At 44.4% G+C, this 22,315-nt stretch overlaps 1 protein-coding gene across 1 annotated transcript in view; it reads left to right on the top strand.

The window, feature by feature from the left end:
• Nucleotides 1–22,315, top strand: part of taf2 (TAF2 RNA polymerase II, TATA box binding protein (TBP)-associated factor) — a gene marked incomplete at its 5' end in the record, with an annotated part of 57,862 nt that overhangs the window by 32,359 nt on the left and 3,188 nt on the right. Inside the window, 4 exons of the mRNA XM_083662391.1 lie at nucleotides 346–404; nucleotides 6,214–6,283; nucleotides 7,112–7,221; nucleotides 20,399–20,628. Coding sequence (XP_083518517.1) covers nucleotides 346–404; nucleotides 6,214–6,283; nucleotides 7,112–7,221; nucleotides 20,399–20,628 — 469 coding nt within the window. The remainder of the gene's footprint in view (nucleotides 1–345; nucleotides 405–6,213; nucleotides 6,284–7,111; nucleotides 7,222–20,398; nucleotides 20,629–22,315) is intronic.

The raw sequence follows: 22,315 nt of genomic DNA, 5'->3' as shown, positions 1-22,315 counted from the left end.
ATATGCCTTCTTGTACATTCTTGTCTTCTCCATAATGTGATTTACATAATATGTATGTAAGCACAATGAACAATGACAGGATGCAGGACGGATGGAAAACCCAGAAGTTTGCTTGCCAATCTCAAAATGTCGAGGATGCATTGGATTGTGACTTTGCCGACGAGAGCGATTGGAAACCCTCAAGATTCATTGCGAGAACGATGTGTCACGTCCAAGCAGCATTGTAGTCTACAGTACAGAACCGCTTGAAACAGGTGGAAAATGGAACAGTTGTGTCTTGATGTGAAACACAGAGTTCACATCTCAAACTCCAAGCAAGTTCTCTGTGCTTATTTCCATGGGAAGATCATTTTCTCAAAGACAACGTGGGAAGAACTTTCTTTCTCCACAAGCCAACACCACAAGTATCCAATTAGCATTCTTGCATACAGTATTATAATTGTCCACTGTCATTTCCATGGAATCATCTTGAGATGATGGCAGTAGTAAATGGCAGTAGTACTCATTCAAAAAAGGGTGGACTGTGGTCATTAAAGGATTTTTTTGTCTCCCAACCTGGACTCTAAGATTGGACTGCCAAGTTGACTTGAAAATACACCATTTACACCCTTGTTTTTAGCTCAAATCTACACTGTAGCCATGTGCTCGAAGAAGAAATCGGGCACATCCAGCTGCACATATGGCTATATTTCAGCTAAAAACAGAGCGTAAATCTTTTCATGTCAAGTTTCATGTCATCTCAGGGCTTGTGGAGACTTGGATTACGCCAGGTGAGCAGTATGGAAGCTATCCCTTCGGAATAATCTGATCCTGTCTCAGTGGTAAAAGCAAGCTTGTTTAGTCCAGTAGGGGCATGTGGGAAAAGCGGCTGCCAACTGAAGTGATCTTGGTCAATACTGCATCAATTTCAAAGATTTCTGTTCACATTACTTCGTTATACATGAAGAAAAATATAAAAATAGGGTCCAGGTTGAAGAAATACCTGGAATACCCATTGTAATAGGTGAGCACATCAATAAACTATGTGTCATATACAGTGTTGGGCAAGTTACTTTTAATTAGTAACTTAGTTACAGTTACTAGTTACTGCTCTGAAAAGTTACTCGTTACTTTCCAGGTAACTTAGTTACTAGGAAAGTTACTTTTGAGTTACTTTTTTTTAAACTCTCAATTCTCTTATTAATGCACACACATTATTTTGGGGTTGCTGTAGCACAGTGTGGGACAAGACAACATTGAGGCATATTTATTATTGCCTTCAAAAAGTAGCCAGTACACTTTTGGCACTGTATAATTAACAACTGTATCAGTAGTCTATAATATCCTGGCTGAACAACATAAACACTGTGGTTACCGTTTGTAAAAGCAGAGTGACAGTGAGCAGCAGAGCCCAGCGCTGCCTGCAGATAGGGACAGAGCAGAGCCTCAAAGCAGCCGCTCGTCGCGGCTGCCTTTAATAGCAGTTCATCTCCAAAAGGCAGCAGACTTGCAGGCATTTTTTCCCCATTTCATGACCAAACAACGCGAAACACACCGTGAACACCCTCCAACGCGAGGGGAATCTGTAAGTGAGAGACGAGTGCTGTGCTTGCCTGGTGCAGCAGGGCACTGGTCTGACTGGTGACAGACAGCCTGAGAGAAGCGAGGAGGAGAGGGCTCCATGCTGCTGACTCGCTGAGCGGTGTGAAGTGAACACCGCTACCGTACACAACACAGCTCGCGCAAAATGACCCGTTTCACTATCAGAATTTGGTCCAGTAACATTAGAAAGTATAGAAGTGCCGCACGATTAGCCTACTTCCTCATCAGACCGCCGTCAGACTCGCATTTTCCTCTCTACCCTCGCTGCTGTAGGTCCCGCACAGAATTGTGGAGTAACGAGTAACGAGCCTGTTTAAACCGCAATAATTGTAAGTACGTTACGTTACTGATGAAGTAATTCGTTACAGTACTCGTTACCGCAAAAAGTAACTTAGTTACTGTAACGCGTTACTTAATAACGCGTTAGTCCCAACACTGGTCATATATTTATTTAGGTAGAAATTACATTTTTGATGGCACAAGGGTTTTCTGGTCCAATTTTTTTGCTGCGAAAACTGCCGCGCTTAATATTGTTTGGCCCGTGCAAGTCCTTATATTTTTCTGTATGCGGCCCACAACCAAAAAAGTTTGGCCACCCTTGCTCTAGAGCGGCACTCTAAACCTACTGCACGTTTGTAAACACCCCCTGTAAACCTGACGTTTTGTGGAGAAGTTGCCAGAGCGGTCGGCGTTCACTAAAGCCTTCATATCTCAGGCTCTGTAGCACATAGAAACATAAAATAAAAAGCATTTGAGAGCTTAACCCTTTGGCTTTTCGTATTATATTTGCCCTAATGTTCATTAAAACAATTTTTTATCTTTAACCCCAAAAAACAAAAACGATTAAAAACGATTCTAATGCATTTTAAGAAATGTTAATAAAGATTACGGCAAATGTAACCCTTCCAAATAAAAAGCCACGGGTTTAAGCTCTCAAATGCTTTTTATTTCATGTTGATAGCTACTATAGAGGCTGAGGAAATAGGTTCTGTTGAACCCTTGACAATTACTGCATCAAGAGTAACGTTTAGCGATCTCTGTTTTGCAGTCGTCGTGAAATATGGCAAATTCGCCAAAATGTCACTCACCCAATGAGCCTTGGCTAGCGTGTCAACAGTCACATCATAATCTGGGTGTAGAATCTTCTTATTCATTGATTTCTTCGTCCTCAAAGTAAGTCATACTCCGTTCAGATCATCACTTATCACGCGGCCATGCAGAATTGTCACCGTGCAGCAGAAGAACGTGCAGAATTTCCAACGTTCAGTAAAACCTTGAGACTATTGAGGCAGATTGGAACATGAGATAAATACATCTGTAATTACGTCAGCATCATTAATTTCATCCTCTAATAACTAGAGTTGTTTGGGAATAGTCTGGCTGGAATGCAGCTTCCTTGACTTGCCGTTTAGTTCAGCTTTGGAAAACTTTCCACACCTGTTTCCACATTTGTTTCAGCAAATCATGATGCATTTCATCGGTCACATGTCTTGAAACAACGATATACACGTTACTACGCATGTAGGTTGTAGCCGGGATGAAAGGTAAAAGGACACGCCCGTTGTCTTCGGTGTTAAAGGGATATACACGCAAATGCTGCATCAGGTATCAATGGGTTAAGAGATCCACCTGGTCAGTAGTCTCTTAAAATGGACGCTTTGGCTCCCGCAATTTGCAAATGCTCCCATCTACGCATCTGTACTTCCTGCAGGGTAAAACGGAAAGGGAAACTTCTGTGAAAATAATGGACTCTCATTGGACCAATGAGCGGGACACCCGCTCATTAGTCCAATCTCCGTTTTGACCAAGTTTCCCCTGTATGAAGTACAGACTGTCTCTGAAGCATTCGAAGATTGTGTAAGAGATAGACTGGCTTAAGAGACTACCTGGTCAGCAACAATCTTTAGGTTTGTTAGGTATTTAGGTTTGTTAGGGACTGTTCGATGTTTAGAAGGGGGGTCACTGGAGGGATTTTTTTGGGCGCTCTAAATAAAAAATATGTGACCCTTCTCTGACCCAAATTTATTTTTCCTTGAACCTCCACACAAGTGTTTGTAAAAATATGATTGACCCTCCGCAAAAAACAATCGTAGTAAGACAAGTATAGAGAGAAAATATATCTGTTTTAATGGCAGATCATGTGCCCCAAAACATAGGCTACACCACAAGACTACAGGAAATGCAATATATTTGCATTTAACACACTGCATCTCAGACGGGGTCACTGAAGTGCACACCAGACTCACCCATGGTGCCAACATTTCAACTTTGTATTAATAGCATGCCGAACAGCACTATTAGTCGACACATAACTTTGCAAATAACTAACATCATGCATATAGAACAAGAAGTCATTTTAGTGGGACTTTAGTAGGACAGCACTCCCCATCCACCACCCCTCACCAAACACCAGTTGTTTGGATATTTCCCAGAAAGCTTTGAGGGGGCATAACTTTTTACACTCTTTTTTACAATTAAATCAGGCTAAAAAGTGTTAGATAGAAATAATATTTATTTTTAACACAACATGCAATTCTGGAATATTTGAATATTGGACAAAATAAAATGAAATGTAAACCCTAAGAGAAACACACATACAGCGATGGGGGCTATAAATACCCCTTGCAAATACAACGTGTTATAGTGAAGTGGGAAGTTTGACACCAGTTGCGCTGTGATGTCCACTCCAACAAGACTTTAGCTTACTTGACGTGCAATTTTTCAATAAAAACACATTTATGTATTTATTTATTATGACCCCAAATTTGATGCTAAACTGCTAGTTAGCACTGGGATACATGTGGCTAACGTTGGCTCCATCCATTTACAATAGGGATGCACGATATATCGGCAATCATATCGGTATCGGCCGATGTTGGTCATTTTTTAACATATCGGTCATATCGGTATCGGTCAGATGTTGCAATGTTAATATCGGTTATCATTATCAGCCAAATTCTTCACATTGATATGAAATAATGCAGTAAATCTATGATTTATGGGCTTTTCCAAAGGCTTTGCAAATAAAGAAATGCATAACTTTTTCAAATTCAGTGTTAACATGTGTTTTTCACTATGTACAAAATGTGATGATCATAAAAATGTGATTTTATACAGATCATATCGGCATCGGTAAATATCGGTTATCGGCCATAACAGCAATGTTAATATCGGTTATCGGCATCGGCCAAAATTTTCATATCGGTGCATCCCTAATTTACAACAGTGGTTTACAACATTAGCAAGTAGGAATTCGTTACGTAACAGCTAGTGAATCCCAGCTGCTGGGCGACCTGAAGCCATATTGTCCTTGATTTCGGTGTTGATCGTCATAGTGTGTGTCATATAAAATTGGATGTTGAGAAACCAAATTGATGAGCCGGGTTTGGCAAGAGTAGTGGAGGTATGACATGAGCTGTAAACAAAGGATTTAATTGGTCAAACGTATTTTCCGCAGGCAGAAATCTGCAGACGTCAATGTCCATCCGGGAAAATAAAATGCTGCACGAATGTTCGGCCGGTGTGGAAGATTCAATTATAACTCATTAAAACATTATTTTGCGAATCTCCATGCCGATTATTCGCACGAAGATCTGCACCGGTGTGAAACGGGCTTTAAACTTCTGTGCAGATAGCTGTTTTTACGGACATTCGTCCTCTCTATATTTTTCGATGCCATGTCTGTTTGTTGTTTACTCTGGTTCTTCAAGTGGGTTCTTTGCGCTGGAATGTATTATAACCAGTAGAGCGCCACTGATTCGCCAGATACTGCACCCGCCCACTGTCCGCCCACTGCACCGGGACATACCAAACAGTTTGGACAGGAGGGGTGTTGATGAAGTCCGAAAAGCGAACATAAAATAATGACAAATATTGGTATTTTTGTCTAATCAAATTTGTATAACCCTCCCCTGGACTCAAATTAAAGACAGTGTTCCCTCCCGCACTAAAATTAAACAAGGATGACCCTCCCCAGTTTTCTTCCAGTGGCCCCTCCCATAAATACCGAGAGGTCCCTTAGGTATATCAAACAATGCTGTTGGTACTAAGGGCTGTATTGTGTGTTAAGAAAACAGTCTGCACACCATTAAAGTAGAAGGGCACCCGCAGAGTGCAGACCTCCGCCAAAGCCAATAGTCCAGTCTATGATATGCACATTTTTTGAGTCAGTCACCCTTCCACATGATGAAGATCGGCCCAGTAGTTTCTCCGTAATCCTGCAAAAAGACAGTAGTAAGACAGTAGATTAGTAAGACCAAAAACCAAAAACATCAACTCCTTGCCGGAGGTAACGGCCACCACCAACACCAGGCTGTTAATGCCACGTTCCATCAGCATGTTTTAACACAAGATGGGATTTGGCGGACCACGCATCAATTTTACATTCTTTGGTTCTCCACTGCACCTTCATCTTCTTCTTAGCTGACGTTTAGTTATATTTAGACAGACAGGGGTGAGCTGTTTTCTCAAAGGGGGAGGTGTACCTAATTCAGTGGCCAGTGAGCGAATAGTCAAGGTGTGTGTGATGTGTGAATGTTTGTGGTGTGGAGTAACTTAGTGCAGTGTGTGTAGATTTGTGCTTAGGTTTCACTCTGTGTGTACATGTGAATTAATAGTGTCTTTCTCCTCCAGTTGAACAGAGTTCTGGAGAGCTCCAGTGGCTTCTCACCATGGTCCAGAATGACCCAGCTCATTATGTCAGGTCAGCTAGCACCTCGCATGCACACGCACACACACACACACACACACACACACACACACACACACACACACACACACACACATGCATCTGCACACACACTTTTGAACAGATCCACACACAACTTCACATTGACTCCACAATCTGCACTTATTCAGCACACATTAGTAGACTGTCTCTGTCTTGCAGATTCTGTGTACTTGCCTGGCTTTATTTATTTTTTACTTTGACATTTTTTTATGAACTTAATGAAAGCAGAAGCATTACCGTATACCAGATTAGCTCATAAGCTTCTCTGAACAGCATTCATATCACTGTGGAGGTTGGTCATGTTTACCTCAGGACCACAGGAAGTCTGATCTTGTCTGGAATGAACATATCAGGGTGGAGGCAGAGCAGCATCACTACGTTTTTACATTAGATGATTCATTCCTGTGGGGAAAATAGATTGTTGCAAAAGTAATAGGTTTGAGCAGGAAAAAAGACAGATACAGTATAAGCACACAAAGATCATCTAAAATAAGCAATAATAATAGATAGATATAAGATAATGAGATAATGCATTTAATTAAGCACAACTTTGTGCCTAGAAAAGTCAGTTTTGCTGTACTGTGGCTGAAGCTGAGTGGCACACACTGGCAGGTACCCTGATTACCACAACCGCCAGTCCATTATTTTACCACCTGGATGGCCGATTCGTAATCCAATTAACTAACCTCACCTGGTAATGCTAACGCCGTCCAGAGAGGACTAGACTCACTGTTGACAGATTGTCTATCACTTGTGCCGATTTTGTATTTTTAGCCTTGTACTTGTTTGTGGTCCAATCAGACACAAGATCCTGGGCATGCTGGCGAAGAATCCACCCTTCACCAAAGCAACAGATTCAGCTCTCTGTAATGAAGCTTTGGTTGACCAGCTGTGGAAGCTCATGAACTCAGGTGCGACACACACACACACACACACACACACACACACACACACACACACACACACACACACACATACAGTACCAACATGTCCTCCAACTTATACGACCATATTAACCTTATGTAGCCCTGCCCACTTGAGTTGTGTTATGACTTCCTGTTCAAAACACAGTCTGTTTTACCTGGTCACTAGTACTGTACTTTTTTTTTTTTTTTTTTTTTTAACCTGGTGAATTGTTTGAGAACCAGTTCTCATTTGCAAACATGACCTGGCCTGGTACTGTCACAGGAAGTGTAAACACAACAGGAAGTAACTGGCTGACCCCTGTGTTGCAACAGGTGAATAGCAGTGCAATAGAGAGCCGCAGGGATGACGTATTTTTGTAGGCTGAATGCGGAAGTCCCGAACTTCCTGGTTCAACACTGTTTCTGTCTATGGGATTTTTGAATGGGTTTTTGGCGCGATGCTTCAAATAAGGTATCTGGGCAACGCAAGTTTAATCAAACGCGAACCAAGGTTCAGCGGGATAATCTTCACACATGAGGACCACTTTCATGAGTTTTGAAGCGTAAATGCGAGCCCTAGAAGTAAAATGCTCCAGCTAAGCTAATCCAGAACTACACACTGTCGCATAGGCTTCCACGTCACGTCAGCACTCAACCTGGACTGTTGTTGATGTGTGCACTGATTACCCCGGGCTGAACGGGCTGAACCAGGTGAGGGAAAGAGAATTTCCGTGTTCGCCCTTTGAAGTGGTGACGTTATTGACGTATATATCCCCATCGACTCAAAAGTGTAGTCTCATTTAGCCGTTTGCTAGCTAGCCGTCCTTTTAACGGCACATAAAAGCTTCAAAACTCATAAAAGTGGTCTTCATGTGTGAAGATGATGTTACTACCATCTGGTTCGCGTTTGATTAAGCCAGCGTTGCCCAGAGAGCTTATTAGAAGCATCGCGCCAAAAACCCATTCAAAACTCCCATAGGCGAAAACTGTGTTGAACCAGGGCTGTTAGCATCGATGATTTCCGGACTCGTTACTGCGGCTCTCTATACGACCATGTATCACGTCTGCTAGACTAGCGCCCCTCAGTGGCAGAGGAAAAAGTACTATGCTACTTCTGCACAAAAGCAAGTTGAAAAAGCGACTTTTAGGGTTAGGTTTAGGGGTTAGGGTGTGGGTTAGGTATTGGGTTTGGGGTAGGGATAGCAGGGATAGAACGGATAGCCAAGTCGTTACGACAGGCGACTTTCAAGCCATGGGCCCCAGGTTAAAATTCCGCACCAGGTTATAATTTTACCAAACTCAGAGACTGGGCTGTTATTCACACAAGAGGTCGCTTAACGTTGAAACGTGATTTTAGGTCGTATTCAGCTGCTTGTAAAAACGATGTCTTGGGTCGTATCCACTTGGAGGTCAGACTGACACACACACAACTACACACATCCACGCACACAGCCAGTGTGTACTGCTGAAGTGTCCTTGAGCAAGACACTGAACCACTCGCTGCCTGATCAAATGCATACATCTTTACGTTCCTCAGAGGGATATGCAAATTCACATGCATAGCTTTCCCGTGTATTCAGTATTCACATATACAATACAAATGCAGTCCGTGCACTCCTGTACACAATACATGCATAGTACACACTATGTGCATTAAGGGTGTCAAAAATAATCGATTATAAGATGCATCGTGATGCGGACGTGCACAATTCTGCATCGATTCACAAATGTTAAAAATCTATTATTAAAAAAAAATAAAAAAATATATAATGGAAGTACATGCAGTTGTTTATTTTAATTATGGATCATAATCCAATGCAAAAAAGAAAGTGAGAAAAAATAAATCATGTATTGGGGAAAAAAAGTGATGCATCGATTTAAGATGCATCGAGATGTATCGATAATCGTAATCGAATCGAATCGTAGCCCTCTGAATTGTAATCGAATCGTGAGGCCAGTGAAGATTCACAGCCCTAATGTGCATGGATGTACACACGTTCACATACAGCACACACACAGCACACAGAAGCACAGAGTATATACGTATATGCACATATTCTCATACACATAGTACACACACATGGACCTTCAGCATATTTCACTGTCTGCATTACCCCACCTACCAGCCCACCAGCTATTAACACACACACACACACACACACACACACACCTGCATACTTACACGGGAATAGGATTAAATTAGATTCATTTGGAGCAGCTGCCATTTGTAACTTTTGATGATATGAAAGTTTGTTCAACTCTTGAACTGCACAGCTGTCTGATATCTTTTTCTGGAATACAGTATAACTCTTTAACTGCATAACATGCTCAGTGGGAAAGAGAGGGGGGGTATATTTAATGTCCCAGGCCGGATTCTAACTCAGAACGTGGTTTGCACACCAGACCACAGATCCACCAGGATGTGCCCACCCCTCCCCCCCAAGTTCAATTCATGCACATTCAGTATTTCTGAGGCAAATTTTTTTTATTCACAAACATATTTACCTAATTTTTCAGCTGGCACAAGGTGCAGATAATCCATTTATTTATTTATTTACTAAAACGCTTTCTCTCACTGCAGGGGAGACAATTCAGCGGGTTGTCATTACATCCATCTACACAGAGATGAATGTGTTTTAGGTCAACTTACAAGGAACTCACTGTCCCGTCATTTTTTTATCTATTTAATTATACAGTATATCTAAGCCAGCAGTTCCTCAAAAGTACCCCCGATGGTATGGGAAAACTCCCAAACATAATATCTTTCAGTCTCGTTTTACCGCCTTCTTCTGATTTACTAGTGAGACTGCTAAGGAAACATTTCACAACCTACTGGCATTGTCTAAAAGTTGTATAAAACTCCTTGGTTAAATGTGATCTCAATGGGTTCCTTCTCACAGATCTAACTAACATGTGGTCATGTTTTTCTGTGGTTCCCAAACTATGGGAAACACTGGTGGTCAGCGGGGCTCCGCCTGGCGGTCCGCCAGAGCATTCCTTTGTTGTTGTTGTTGTTCTTTTACAGACAACAGTTTTTACATACACATTAACCCTGAGGAGTAGACTTGGGCAAATTTTCTGAAATATCACAAATTAACTCATTGAGTGCCAGCCACTTTTGGAGAACGGACGCTCCCAGTGCCAGAGTTTCAGAGCGTTTTCAGTGATTTCTCGAGGCCCACAGAATATTGTGTGATATTACTATGTAAACACCGAACACGCACAAAGAACGAGGAGACTATTGTAGCAAAAAAAAGTTTATTGATACCATTTTCCGTTCTTTAGTTATCAGCCGGAGAAGATAGGTTGTTTTGAGCAAAAAGAGACGTTTCAATTTAGAAGCTGAGATATTCAGCCTTTTGTGAAATGAAGCATTTCAAGCACATCACTGACTCTGAAGGTAATATTTTCTGATGTAGTGACACCTCAAAAATAATTTCCTTCAATAAAACAGTGAAAACAAAGGAATTTTGTTTGGCCAAATAATATTTTTTAGCTGCAACCAGCAGCGCTGGCCCCTGCGTGCGCAGACCCTACACCTTCTTGCTGGTCTTGATTTACTGCTGGTGGGCATCAGATATTCTAGCTTGTTTGCCTGTCTCTGTGCATCGAGCCTGCTGTCTGGGTCTGTGTTTACTGTCAATGGTTGTTTGCTGCCCTGCGTGCCCCACCCCCCTCCTCCTCCTCCGTGGGAGTGTCTGGTGACTCTGCTGCGTTTGCTCTGCGTTTGCTCTGCACTGAAAAGTGCGCTGCACCCCGCTTTTTCACAGCATGTCGCCGGCTCCCAGCTGAGAATAATGTAACTTTTCAGAAAGACGCTGGTGTCGGCAACTAAATCATATGGAGGGGCTATCGCAGCGGAGACGGAGGGGCTCAATTGTGGCAGCAGATTGACTGCTGTTCACAGGCACAGCTAACGTTATGCTTCATGCGATTTCCGTTTCCCCATGACTTCTTCTCTCTTTTTTCCTCGCCTTTCTCTAATCTGGAGAGCACTGTCGCCACCTAATGGGTCGGTAAAATAGGTTATACACATTCAACATGCCCAAAAATTTTACAGGAGATGGATCTGGCTTTGATCCACGTCCCACCGTCAAAAAACGCAATTGACGACTTTAGTCGTCATTGGCACTCAACGTTACTATCCGAATTGACGACTAAAGTCGTCATTGGGAAATATCACAATTTTGAAAATCTACTTTCACTGGCTGTTACAGTAGCGGGCTTAGTTTTAAAGCCAGTGAAGTTTCTGGTATCATATCAAACTAGAAGACCTAAGGCATCGATTGGTACCAACCATGTTATGCTAGCTTGTCAGGAAGGTAGCTAAATAATGCTCCAAAGGTAGGCACAATTTTGGCAAGGGAAAGAAACATTTTCAAAGGGGTCCTCTTTTTCATAGGACCAAGTCACTGGCCAAGTCCCTTAGTGCCATGTGTTGTTGAGCGGATAGAGCATGGCACTAAGGGATGGGCCATGTTAGTGCCATGTGTTGTTGAGCGGGTAGAGCATGGCACTAAAAGACTGGCCAAGTCCCTTAGTGCCATGTGTTGTTGAGCGGGTAGAGCATGGCACTAAAAGAGTGGCCAGGTCCCTTAGTGCCATGTGTTGTTGAGCGGGTAGAGCATGGGACTAAGGAACTGGCCCAAGTCGCTTAGTGCCATGTGTTGTTGAGCGGGTAGAGCATGGCACTAAGGGACTGGCCAAGTCCCTTATGGCCCATTTCCACCGCTGGTAGCAACGCGGCCCCGCCCAGCTCGTCTCGCTTTTTTGTCTCATTCCACCGATCAAAAACGTGAACAGCCCGGGTTGAGTCGGGGTTGAGTCGTGCTGCTTTTGGTCCCTGCTCTGTTGAGGTTCTAGCGCTGTGAACCCGGGTTCATACGGTGACATGAAAACATTGTAGACGACTGATTGGTCAGGCAGAATCGTGTTTACTCTATCTAACGACTGTCAATGCAATGCTGCATACCAGTTTAGTGGGGCTTACCTTCTCTTCTGTTATGTTATTTCCATCAGTCTTTTGTGTTGCTGCCTTCGCCTCTGGTGAAATAAAATCGATCTCCTTACTCAGCTTTAACATGGCAGTGGGTTTCAATTGTTTTGAGAGAGAAAAAGTCCGCTGCTCAGGAAGCCCTTGTAGTTGAGTGCAGCGTCGGCTCCGCTAGGCCGCAGGCGGGGCTTTGGTGAAGCCGCGGTCTTGCCTGGTGAGAGGCCGCCGGGGTAGAGGCTTCACTCTGTAGCGCAACCCCCATCCCTCACGCAGCGCATGCATGTGAGTTTGACTAACAACAAAGTGATATCCATTCTCCTGGCCGATTGTCACATTTGCCCATGTACACTGTAGGTCATTTAGAGGCACCAGTATTTCATAAACAGTTTAAAAGTTCTGTGTATGGATTTAATTTTAACGTTATGTTATAGCTTACTTCGGCTATAGGCGGAGGACAGATATGCGGTCGCTATGACGACCAGTTGTGGGCGGGGGTGGGCGGGGGCAGATCAGCAGCGGTGGAAACAAAACATCCACCGGGTCGAAAACAAATAGAGCCGAGTGGTGACGAGCTGTGCAGGGCTGTAAAATGTGGTGGAAATGAGCCATTAGTGACATGTGTTGTTGAGCGGGTAGAGCAGTGATACTCAACTTGCGGCCCGGGGGCCAGATGCGGCCCGCGATAGGGTGCAGAGTGGCCCCCTGACCATTTTCTAATTCACAATGAAAACTAATGTTAAATCAAGTTTGACTGAGCTCCAGCTAAATTGTCAAATACTGCCGTCTGCTCGCCACCCAGCCACTTATGTACTTGACTAACTATCCTGACTCCTGAGTGCACAAAATTGTCAGATTAAACTCCAGCTGACATCCCCATAAACCTACAATCCGCTACAGATTTTTTTTTATTAATCTGCGTTTATTAACTGGCCCCTGACCTCCTGTCATTTTACAAAAGTGGCCCCTAGGCAAAGCAAGTTGAGTATCCCTGGGGTAGAGCATGGCACTAAGGGACTGGCCAAGTCCGTTAGTGCCATGTGTTGTTGAGCGGATAGAGCATGGCACTAAGGGACTGGCCAAGTCCCTTAGTGCCATGTGTTGTTGAGCGGGTAGAGCATGGCACTAAGGGACTGGCCAAGTCCCTTAGTGCCATGTGTTGTTGAGCGGGTAGAGCATGGCACTAAGGGACTGGCCAAGTCCCTTAGTGACATGTGTTGTTGAGCGGATAGAGCATGGCACTAAGGGACTGGCCAAGTCCCTTAGTGCCATGTGTTGTTGAGCGGATAGAGCATGGCACTAAGGGACTGGCCAAGTCCCTTAGTGCAATGTGTTGTTGAGCGGATAGAGCATGGCACTAAGGGACTGGCCAAGTCCCTTAGTGCCATGTGTTGTTGAGCGGATAGAGCATGGCACTAAGGGACTGGCCAAGTCCCTTAGTGCCATGTGTTGTTGAGCGGATAGAGCATGGCACTAAGGGACTGGCCAAGTCCCTTAGTGCCATGTGTTGTTGAGCGGATAGAGCATGGCACTAAGGGACTGGCCAAGTCCCTTAGTGCCATGTGTTGTTGAGCGGGTAGAGCATGGCACTAAGGGACTGGCCAAGTCCCTTAGTGCCATGTGTTGTTGAGCGGATAGAGCATGGCACTAAGGGACTGGCCAAGTCCCTTAGTGCCATGTGTTGTTGAGCGGATAGAGCATGGCACTAAGGGACTGGCCAAGTCCCTTAGTGCCATGTGTTGTTCAGCGGTGGAGGTCCCTTAGTGCCATGTGTTGTTGAGCAGGTAGGGCATGGCACCAAGGGACTGGCCAAGTCCCTTTGGATAAAAGCATCCATCCATTGAGCTATTTTCATGATCTGAAAAAACAACAACTGTTGTTTCTTTCGAAGAAAGAAAGGGAGAGAAAAAGTGTTCTGCTTCCCCATGTGTTTGACTGGACAGACTTCTATCAGGCTCGTAGAGAAATCTGCTGTTGCACGACTTGCTGACACTGTTTGAATCTGTAACCCTATAATAGAACCCAAGGGGGTTTGAATTAACTTAAAAGGGAATCGCACTGAGGGAACCGGTTCTAATTCTTGCCTTTCTGTTCAAAAGTGTAACACAAAACGTGTGTGTTTCAATCAACTGGTTGCCAGATCTTGGCTTGAAACAGTTCGTCTGGGGCAGTGGTTCTCAAACTTTTTGGGCTTCAGTAGCCCCTTTCCCTGATTTCTGAATACCACCTTTACCCAACTATAACATTTTGCTTAGAAAATTGCAAGAGACAACTATAACTATGATGCAATGAATGAATGATAACCCACCTTTTGAAGAATATAACATTACAAAATAAGAAATGGAGTGAAAGAGTTGCAATTAGTGCCTCCTGAGCAGATTTATTTACCGTATTTATTTATTTATTATATTTCTTTCCAGATTTTTTTATGCCATTTTTATCCCCTATTAGTGCTAATTTTAATTTATTTATCCTGGTTGCTGCTCCACTGTCTGCCGATCTGGGGAGAGCCGAAACTGGCTCCATGCTTCCTCCGAGACATGGGCAGTAGCCAGCCGCTTCTTTTCACCTGACAGGGAAACTTCACTGGTAGGACATAGCACGTGGGAGGATCACGCTATTCCAACGAGTTCCCCTCCCTCCGAACAGGTGCCCCAAACGACCAGAGGAGGCACCACTTCAGGGACCAGGATATTGCATGTTTTGGCGAGGGGTTCCTATATGAAGGAAACCCCCAGGGGGGAGCAGAGCTGGGGGATTTTGGCTTGAGCGGTGAGCGGGGACCAGAGCGGTACCGGAGCGAAAGTTGAAGCGGCCTGCTCAGTCCCGCTCCAGTTTCGATCACAACATGTTCGAACCAGAATGCATCGGTGCGTGGTCGACGGCCGTGTGCACACCCACTATTTTCTTGCCAGCTGCTGCGAGACGAGAAGGAAGAGAAACGAACATGCAGCCGACTCTGCTGAGCTCATGTTATTTGTAGTGAGCAATGCCCATTGCCCAGGCGTTTAAACACAAATTAAAACACCCTGGCCTTTTTATCTTTTTTATTCTTTTGAGTGGAGCGGAGCGGTGAGTGCGAGTGAAATGTGTATTGAGCGGGGAGCGGTCTGGAGCAGAGCGGCCGTGAGTGCTGGATCAGGTAGAAAGGGCCGCTCCGTGAGCGAGGAGCCGCTGCCAGTGCCAGTGCCGAAGTTTTTAGGTGCTCCACAGCGCCGGATGTATCGGTTTGGTGCTCAGTGGTTGGGAGGGTGTAGTGCAGCTTACAATTTTGAGCATCGGCTCCGCCATGTGAAAAAGTGCTCGGTATTGGAAACTACGTACTATTTGGGAGTGCCAGGGCACCGGTATCTTGGATAACAACATTGTCTCGGAGGTACGTACAGTTTTATTGTGATTGATAGCGTGTATATCGCGTGCAGCCACTTAGCCGCCGTTGCAGTGGCTGTGGGGACCACGCATCCGAGACTCTGAAGGAAGAATGACTGAAGAGTCTCGCGTTGAGGCTAGCAGAACACTGTCTTTAGGGCCCTTGGGCTTTTAAACCCTATGTGGACACACCGTATGTTAAACATTCATTCAGATATCTTGATGTGAGAGGTCAAGGGACTCGTTTGAAAATAGTCATGCCCACTTACTTACCGTATGTGACTTTAAAGCCGCTTTACACCCACTTCCCAGCGAGCTAGCATAACATGGTTGGTAGTGGTACTGTACCTACGTGTCCGTCTCGATTTCTAGTTTCCGACAATATCAGAATATTTGCGTTCCACCCAGTGGTTGAGAATCACTGCCCTAGAACATCTCAGGTGCCCACTCCCCCACACCCTGCAGGTCCTCAGGAGGCAATTGGATGGACTTCTTCAATTGACTCTTAACTTTGTACTGTCAGCTCGTTGAGTTGTTTGACTCTTGGCTTCCCTGCACCACAGCACCTCTTTTACTTACTCAGATCTCTGCTGGCTGTTTGGCCAGGTCAATGTTCCATATCATTTCTGATTTTATGGCTGCAACTGCCGCCCTCTGCTCCTTCCTTACACCCTTCCTTTCTTTAGAACCAGGATTTGCTTAAGAGTTACAGCTGCACGGTCTTGGCTTACCTCCACAGCATGTGCCTGTGCTGCCAGCTGTATTGTGCCTGTGCTGCCAGCTGTATTGTGCCTGTGCTGCCAGCTGTATTGTGCCTGTGCTGCCAGCTGTATTGTGCCTGTGCTGCCAGCTGTATTGTGCCTGTGCTGCCAGTTGTATTGTGCCTGTGCTGCCAGCTGTATTGTGCCTGTGCTGCCAGCTGTATTGTGCCTGTGCTGCCAGCTGTATTGTGCCTGTGCTGCCAGCTGTATTGTGCCTGTGCTGCCAGCTGTATTGTGCCTGTGCTGCCAGCTGTATTGTGCCTGTGCTGCCAGCTGTATTGTGCCTGTGCTGCCAGCTGTATTGTGCATGTGCTGCCAGTTGTATTGTGCCTGTGCTGCCAGCTGTATTGTGCCTGTGCTGCCAGCTGTATTGTGCATGTGCTGCCAGTTGTATTGTGCCTGTGCTGCCAGCTGTATTGTGCATGTGCTGCCAGCTGTATTGTGCCTGTGCTGCCAGCTGTATTGTGCCTGTGCTAGCCTGACAGAACATGCTGTACATCTACTGCATGTGTGCTTCCACAGAGCGGACAGGCTCTGTGCAGTATCAGAGCCCACGGCTCTGCACACAGTAGCAGGGCTTTTGCACAAAAAGTGCTGTTTAACTGCATTTTGTGCTGTTAATTTGGAAAAAGCAAGTTGCATGACTTTGTCTCCATAGCGACCCGCTGCTGTAGCTGCTACCATCAGCAAACACTATGTCCAACTCTGACACGTACTGTAGCTTTAGCAGTGAACAGAGTTGTATCACAGACAGACTCCTATCACATATAATGTCAGATAAGTCAATGCCAAGTTTCCCCAGCCATGCTTCTCTAATCCTCTCAGTGGAGGCCCTGGTGCAATTGTCAAACAGACATACACATCTAGAAATACTTGGAGTGAGGAGGGCTCAGCAATACATAGAAAAAACATGTTCATTTGGGAGCGCTTCAAAGGTGCGAATCTTGGTTCTACCATCATTTCTGATTTGCAGGAATCTGAGCCAGTTCGTGCTGGGCAACCCAAACTTCCTCTTCAGTAGATCAAGGGATGCAAAATGACCATCTATATATAAGTCTTTGATAGTTGATAGGTAGTTTTTGTCTGACCATGGAGCCAAAAAAGAGTGGTTGAAACAAATTGGCGTACTATGGACAGACACACCTGGTAGACTTAAAACACTCCTAATTTGATTTAAAATGTCGACAGTTTTTCAACTTAAATTAAGATTTCCTAAGGTCCCAGGTTTCTCTAACTTAGCAAATAGCATGGCTGGCAGGGAAGAGTTGACAATAGAGCTGGCTCTCCAGTCCAGCTTATTGTCCACAAGGACACAGAGGTACTTATATGAGGAGACCACCTTGATGGCCTCACCTTTAATCAGTACAGGCCTTACTGCACTCTTTTTCTTTCTATAGTCCCAGTCCCCCCCAAAAAAAGCTTTTTTGTTGTTGGTTTGGCTAAATTCATGGCGGGCCACTTAAAAACGGGCAGCGGGCCGCAATTGGCCCGTGGGCCGTAGTTTGACCACCCCTGTTGTACTGGTCAGCTTCCAGATGTGAATGTGTACAGTCACAGTGTACACATTCACATCTGGAAGCTGACCAGTACAACCACAGTCTGATCTGCAGGCCACTGATCAGCTCCACTGGAGCAGTTGGGGTTAAGGGCCTTACTCATGGGCACCTCAGTGGTGGTAATGAGGGATGGGCAAGTGCTGCTTTTTCACTTTTTTTATTCTGCCGGTCTGGGGATTGAACCGATGACCTTCCGGTCGCAATCTCGCTTCTCTAACCTTTAGGCCACCACTGCCCCTTAGTAAAGTGTTGGGCCGCCATGAGCTGCCAGAACAGCTTCAATGTGCTTGGGCATTGAATCTACAAGTCTCTGCAACTCCACTGGAGGGATGGAGCCAACACCATTCTTCCAAAATATATTCCCTCATTTGGTGTTTTGTTGACAGTGGTGGAGACTGAGCACCATCTAACATGTCAGTCCTGTTACTCCCTTAGGTGTTCACTTGGGTTGAGATCTGGTGACTACGAAAGTGTGATTTTCATTTTATTTTCATCCTCAAACCATTCAGTAACCCCTTGTGCTCTGTGAATGGGGGCATTGTCATCCTGGAAGAGACCACTCAGGATAGACATGTTTCATCATAGGATGAAGGTGATCGCTCAGAATAACTGTATTGCTTTACAGTGTCCCTTCCCTCTAAGCCTTAGAGTCTCCTTAGAGTCTAAGGGGACAAGTCAAGCTGACCCAAAACCATGCCACCAAACTGCCCCATAGCATAACAGAGCCACCAGACCCCCTCACTATAGGGGTCAAGCATTCAGGCCTGTACCATTCCCCTTGTGTATGCCACACAAGGCACACATGCACTCTCCCGCTTGTGGAAAATAAGATAATAATAAGAATGACTCATCTGACCAGTCACTTTAGTTACCGTCTGCCATCCACGGCCCAATAATGAATCATCTTTCAAAGTCATTCAGATCTTTTCTTCTTACCAGCTTGATCCAGAATCGAGATCAACTGGGCCTGCACAGCATTTGTATAATGTACATGCCACAGAGCATGATAGGAAGTTGATTGCTTAATTCTATCATGCAGTACACCTGTATGGAAGCAGCTGCATTTGTTGTTTCTACACTCATTTATCCAGGTTTTTCCTTTAATTTGTCAGCCTGTGGGATGGTAGATGGGAGGTCCACAGCTTCTGCTCAGAGTGCATTCTAGATGAAATATTTGGCTACTTGTCTTTTTCCTTCTTTAATGGTCATTGATTGTTACATCCTGTCCTATTCTGAAAACGTTTTAAGAGCTGCTAGTTTTTTCAGTGCCGTAACTCTCCCATATACTATACATGGCTCTGCCTTCTACTATTGTGTCCTCAGGTTTCATTCATTTATTCTCTTCCAGGGGGTCCTGTGTGTCTGTCAGCTAGCTAGACAGGCTGTACCAGCTAAGTCTGCCAAGCCAAATACTCGGCAGCCTCAAAATCCAAATACGAGAACAAGCTCATAATTTCATATTCTTGTAGACAATTCTGTACTTGTTGCAACATATCACCTTGTTTGTCGACTTATAACCATCAAGAAAGAACAAAAATATTTAGGATCGTTACTTATAATTCTACCAACTTAAATGTTGTTTGTAGGTCAATCGTAGGTGGCTGTTGGGCAGCCTGGCTTTGCAAGCCAAGTGTGCCAATCTAAATACACAGCCACCAAAGTGTGGCGGCCTTAATACTATGGTACGAAAATGTGTTGGTTGTTTTATTCGTCTCCGTAACCCACAACCCCCCCATGTGTTAAACACACACAGGATGGTGTTTCACTGGCTGAAGGTCACTGCTGTGAGAACAGAAAGTTTGAGGGCTCTCTGCTGCTGTTACACTGCTTTCATCCAAACCCCACAAACCGCCCCCCATGTTGGCCGCCTGGCCTTGGGATTGTCAACTTCAGCAACATTCACTGTTTTAATTTATTCCAACTATCAAAGTACTCGTACTCGAATGACTGGCTTCTAATGATGTGTTCAGATCACATGTCACTCAGCGTTGTTGATCCAGTGTTTTAGTGGCGTCAGTAGTGCTTGTGTTTTATCTGTGGGAACAGTGAAATCAAAATGTGGTTGAAGAAAATGAAATGCCTCCTTGAACTCAGGATGAATTGAACCGATTTACACACACTTACTTGGTTCAAAAACGGGTTTGCTTACTTGGTTCAAAAACGGGTTTGGTTTATAGCTAATTTCACCTTCCATGATAACTGTACGGGGGGTGAATTTTTATATACCTCGCCCGTTTAGAGGAAAATGGGCCATTTAAAAGGACTATGTTTTGGGCGTTATTGACAGGCTCGCCTGTCCAGTGATCGCGGAACTAGGAGGTGGGGCTGCAGCTCTGTGGGAAACCCCTGGTCTTGCACAATCTCACACGAGCTGTCTGAAAACCAAGATGGCAGCGGCCACACTTGGGCTTCAAAACGGGAGTCCAAAAACCAATGGGTGACGTCATGGTGGCTCCGTCCATATTTTTTAACCATTTATGTTTCCACCTTACCTCTCCTTTTCCCAGGTACCTCCCATGACTGGCGGCTGCGCTGCGACGCTGTGAACCTCTACTATGCGTTGTTTGGTCTGACTCGGCCGTCCTGCCTGCCCCTGCCAGAACTGGGCCTGGTGCTGAACCTGAAGGAGAAGAAAGCTGTGCTCAACCCCATCATCAAGCCTGAGCTGGGGCTTAGCGCTGTTATAGACACCCCTGCCAGTATCGGCATCCACGGCATTGGCATGGGCTACTCAACTGTAAGTCAACAGGGTTTCAGCCATTTCACTGTCAGGTCAATCAGTTGGGTGTCCACAAAAACTGCACTTCATTAACTAATAATAACCAATTTTACAAGAATGTCAGCCATTTTTGACAAATATACAGTATTGTCTTTAAGACAAAACTGTTACTTCAACAAATGTTATTCTACTGAACCTCTTTTTCTTTTCTTTTTCTTTTTTTCTTTTGCGCACAAAGGTCCAAATTTTAGTCCTGGACACAAAGTCGCTGGTTGCACGGTACGCAAGTCTGGACAAGTATTAAAAATGAATTTGATCATTTCCAGGACTTGAATAGTTTGGGAATTTATTATTATTATTATTATTATTATTTTAAAGTATGGAAAATGTTGTGGTTCAGGTCCGACACATACACACGTAATTAAGGGATGCTCTTATTACCCAGCCGGTGTCAGCGTCAAATACAGACCAAAATCAAATCCAGTCACGAACATAGGGTCTGGGAAAAATATGGAATTTTAGAATGGAAATTGTGTAGGAACCTTGCCAATGACCTCACCTATTCTGATATTTGTCGTCGCTGTGAAGAACAATCTCCCCCTATACATTGATATGACCTAGTTAGCAGGGGCAACTGCGTAAATGATATTGAACACCAGACAAAATCAAGGCCTGGAAAAAGTATGGCATTTATTAATTGAAAATGTGTAGGATGTGATTGACTCGTTTCTCTGAGCGAGAACAAGCCGTCGTTGACTAGGTCAACACCCGAGTTTCTGAATCACTTGACAACATCGAGTGGATAGGAAGCAATTCAGAAGTCTGGAACCAGGCTAGCCACATTTTTCAAAAATACTCACAATAATTTTTTTTAGTCATGTTAACACGTTCACTGCCAATGATGTGTTGATACGTCAAAAAAAATCCAACGGTTGACTGCCAATGACGTGTTAATACGTTAAAAAAAAACGGTGGGACGTTGATCTAACCCTTTTACATCTCTTATATAAATATTGAAGCCACCGAACGTGTACAACCCATTCCACCGACCCACTAAGTGGCGACAGTGCTCTCCATTCTAGAAAAAGCCGAGCCAAAACTGCAGGGGAACGCGCGATGAAACCATTTTCATACTGTAAAATGGATTGGCGAAAACGCTTTCGCTTTCGTGCTGATTGCTGGCGGTGGGGGATTGCAAATTTGCATAATAGATTATGGGTGCAACACACTTTGAAACATGCAGCATAAATAAGACCAGAATCGCAAAAGAAACCCCGTTTCTTGGGGTTTCTCAACCGAAACCCCAAGAAATGAGCGAGCCCATCCTCGCCCAGCGGCCGCCAGCAGACAGGAGCAGCAGCAGCAGCAGAAACAAGCTTGTGACACGCCCGCTGAAGCCAAGAAGAACACACACGGAGGGAGGAGTTTGAAGTAGAGGGGGGTTTCCTGCTGTTATGGAGGAAATTACTGTTCAAAACTATTGTTTAGATGTCTGACGTCTTACTGATGCCAAAAATGAATGGTTAAAGTGACTGTTCTATCGAATTTCACAAAAAGCTATTTATCTCAGCTTAAATTTTCAGACGCTGAAACCATGCTGTATTCAAGTGCTAATGCCTACATAACTACTAACTCTACAAACTAACTCTTTTAGACAGAGAAAGCACACATTCTATTAGTTCTTTTGAGATATTTTGTGTTCACA

Source organism: Poromitra crassiceps (genome assembly GCF_964638095.1).
Source record: "Poromitra crassiceps genome assembly, chromosome: 1".
Classification (NCBI taxonomy): Eukaryota; Metazoa; Chordata; class Actinopteri; order Beryciformes; family Melamphaidae; genus Poromitra; species Poromitra crassiceps.
The sequence above is the reverse complement of the archived record's forward strand: the minus strand, read 5'-3'. Positions and strand labels throughout refer to the sequence as shown.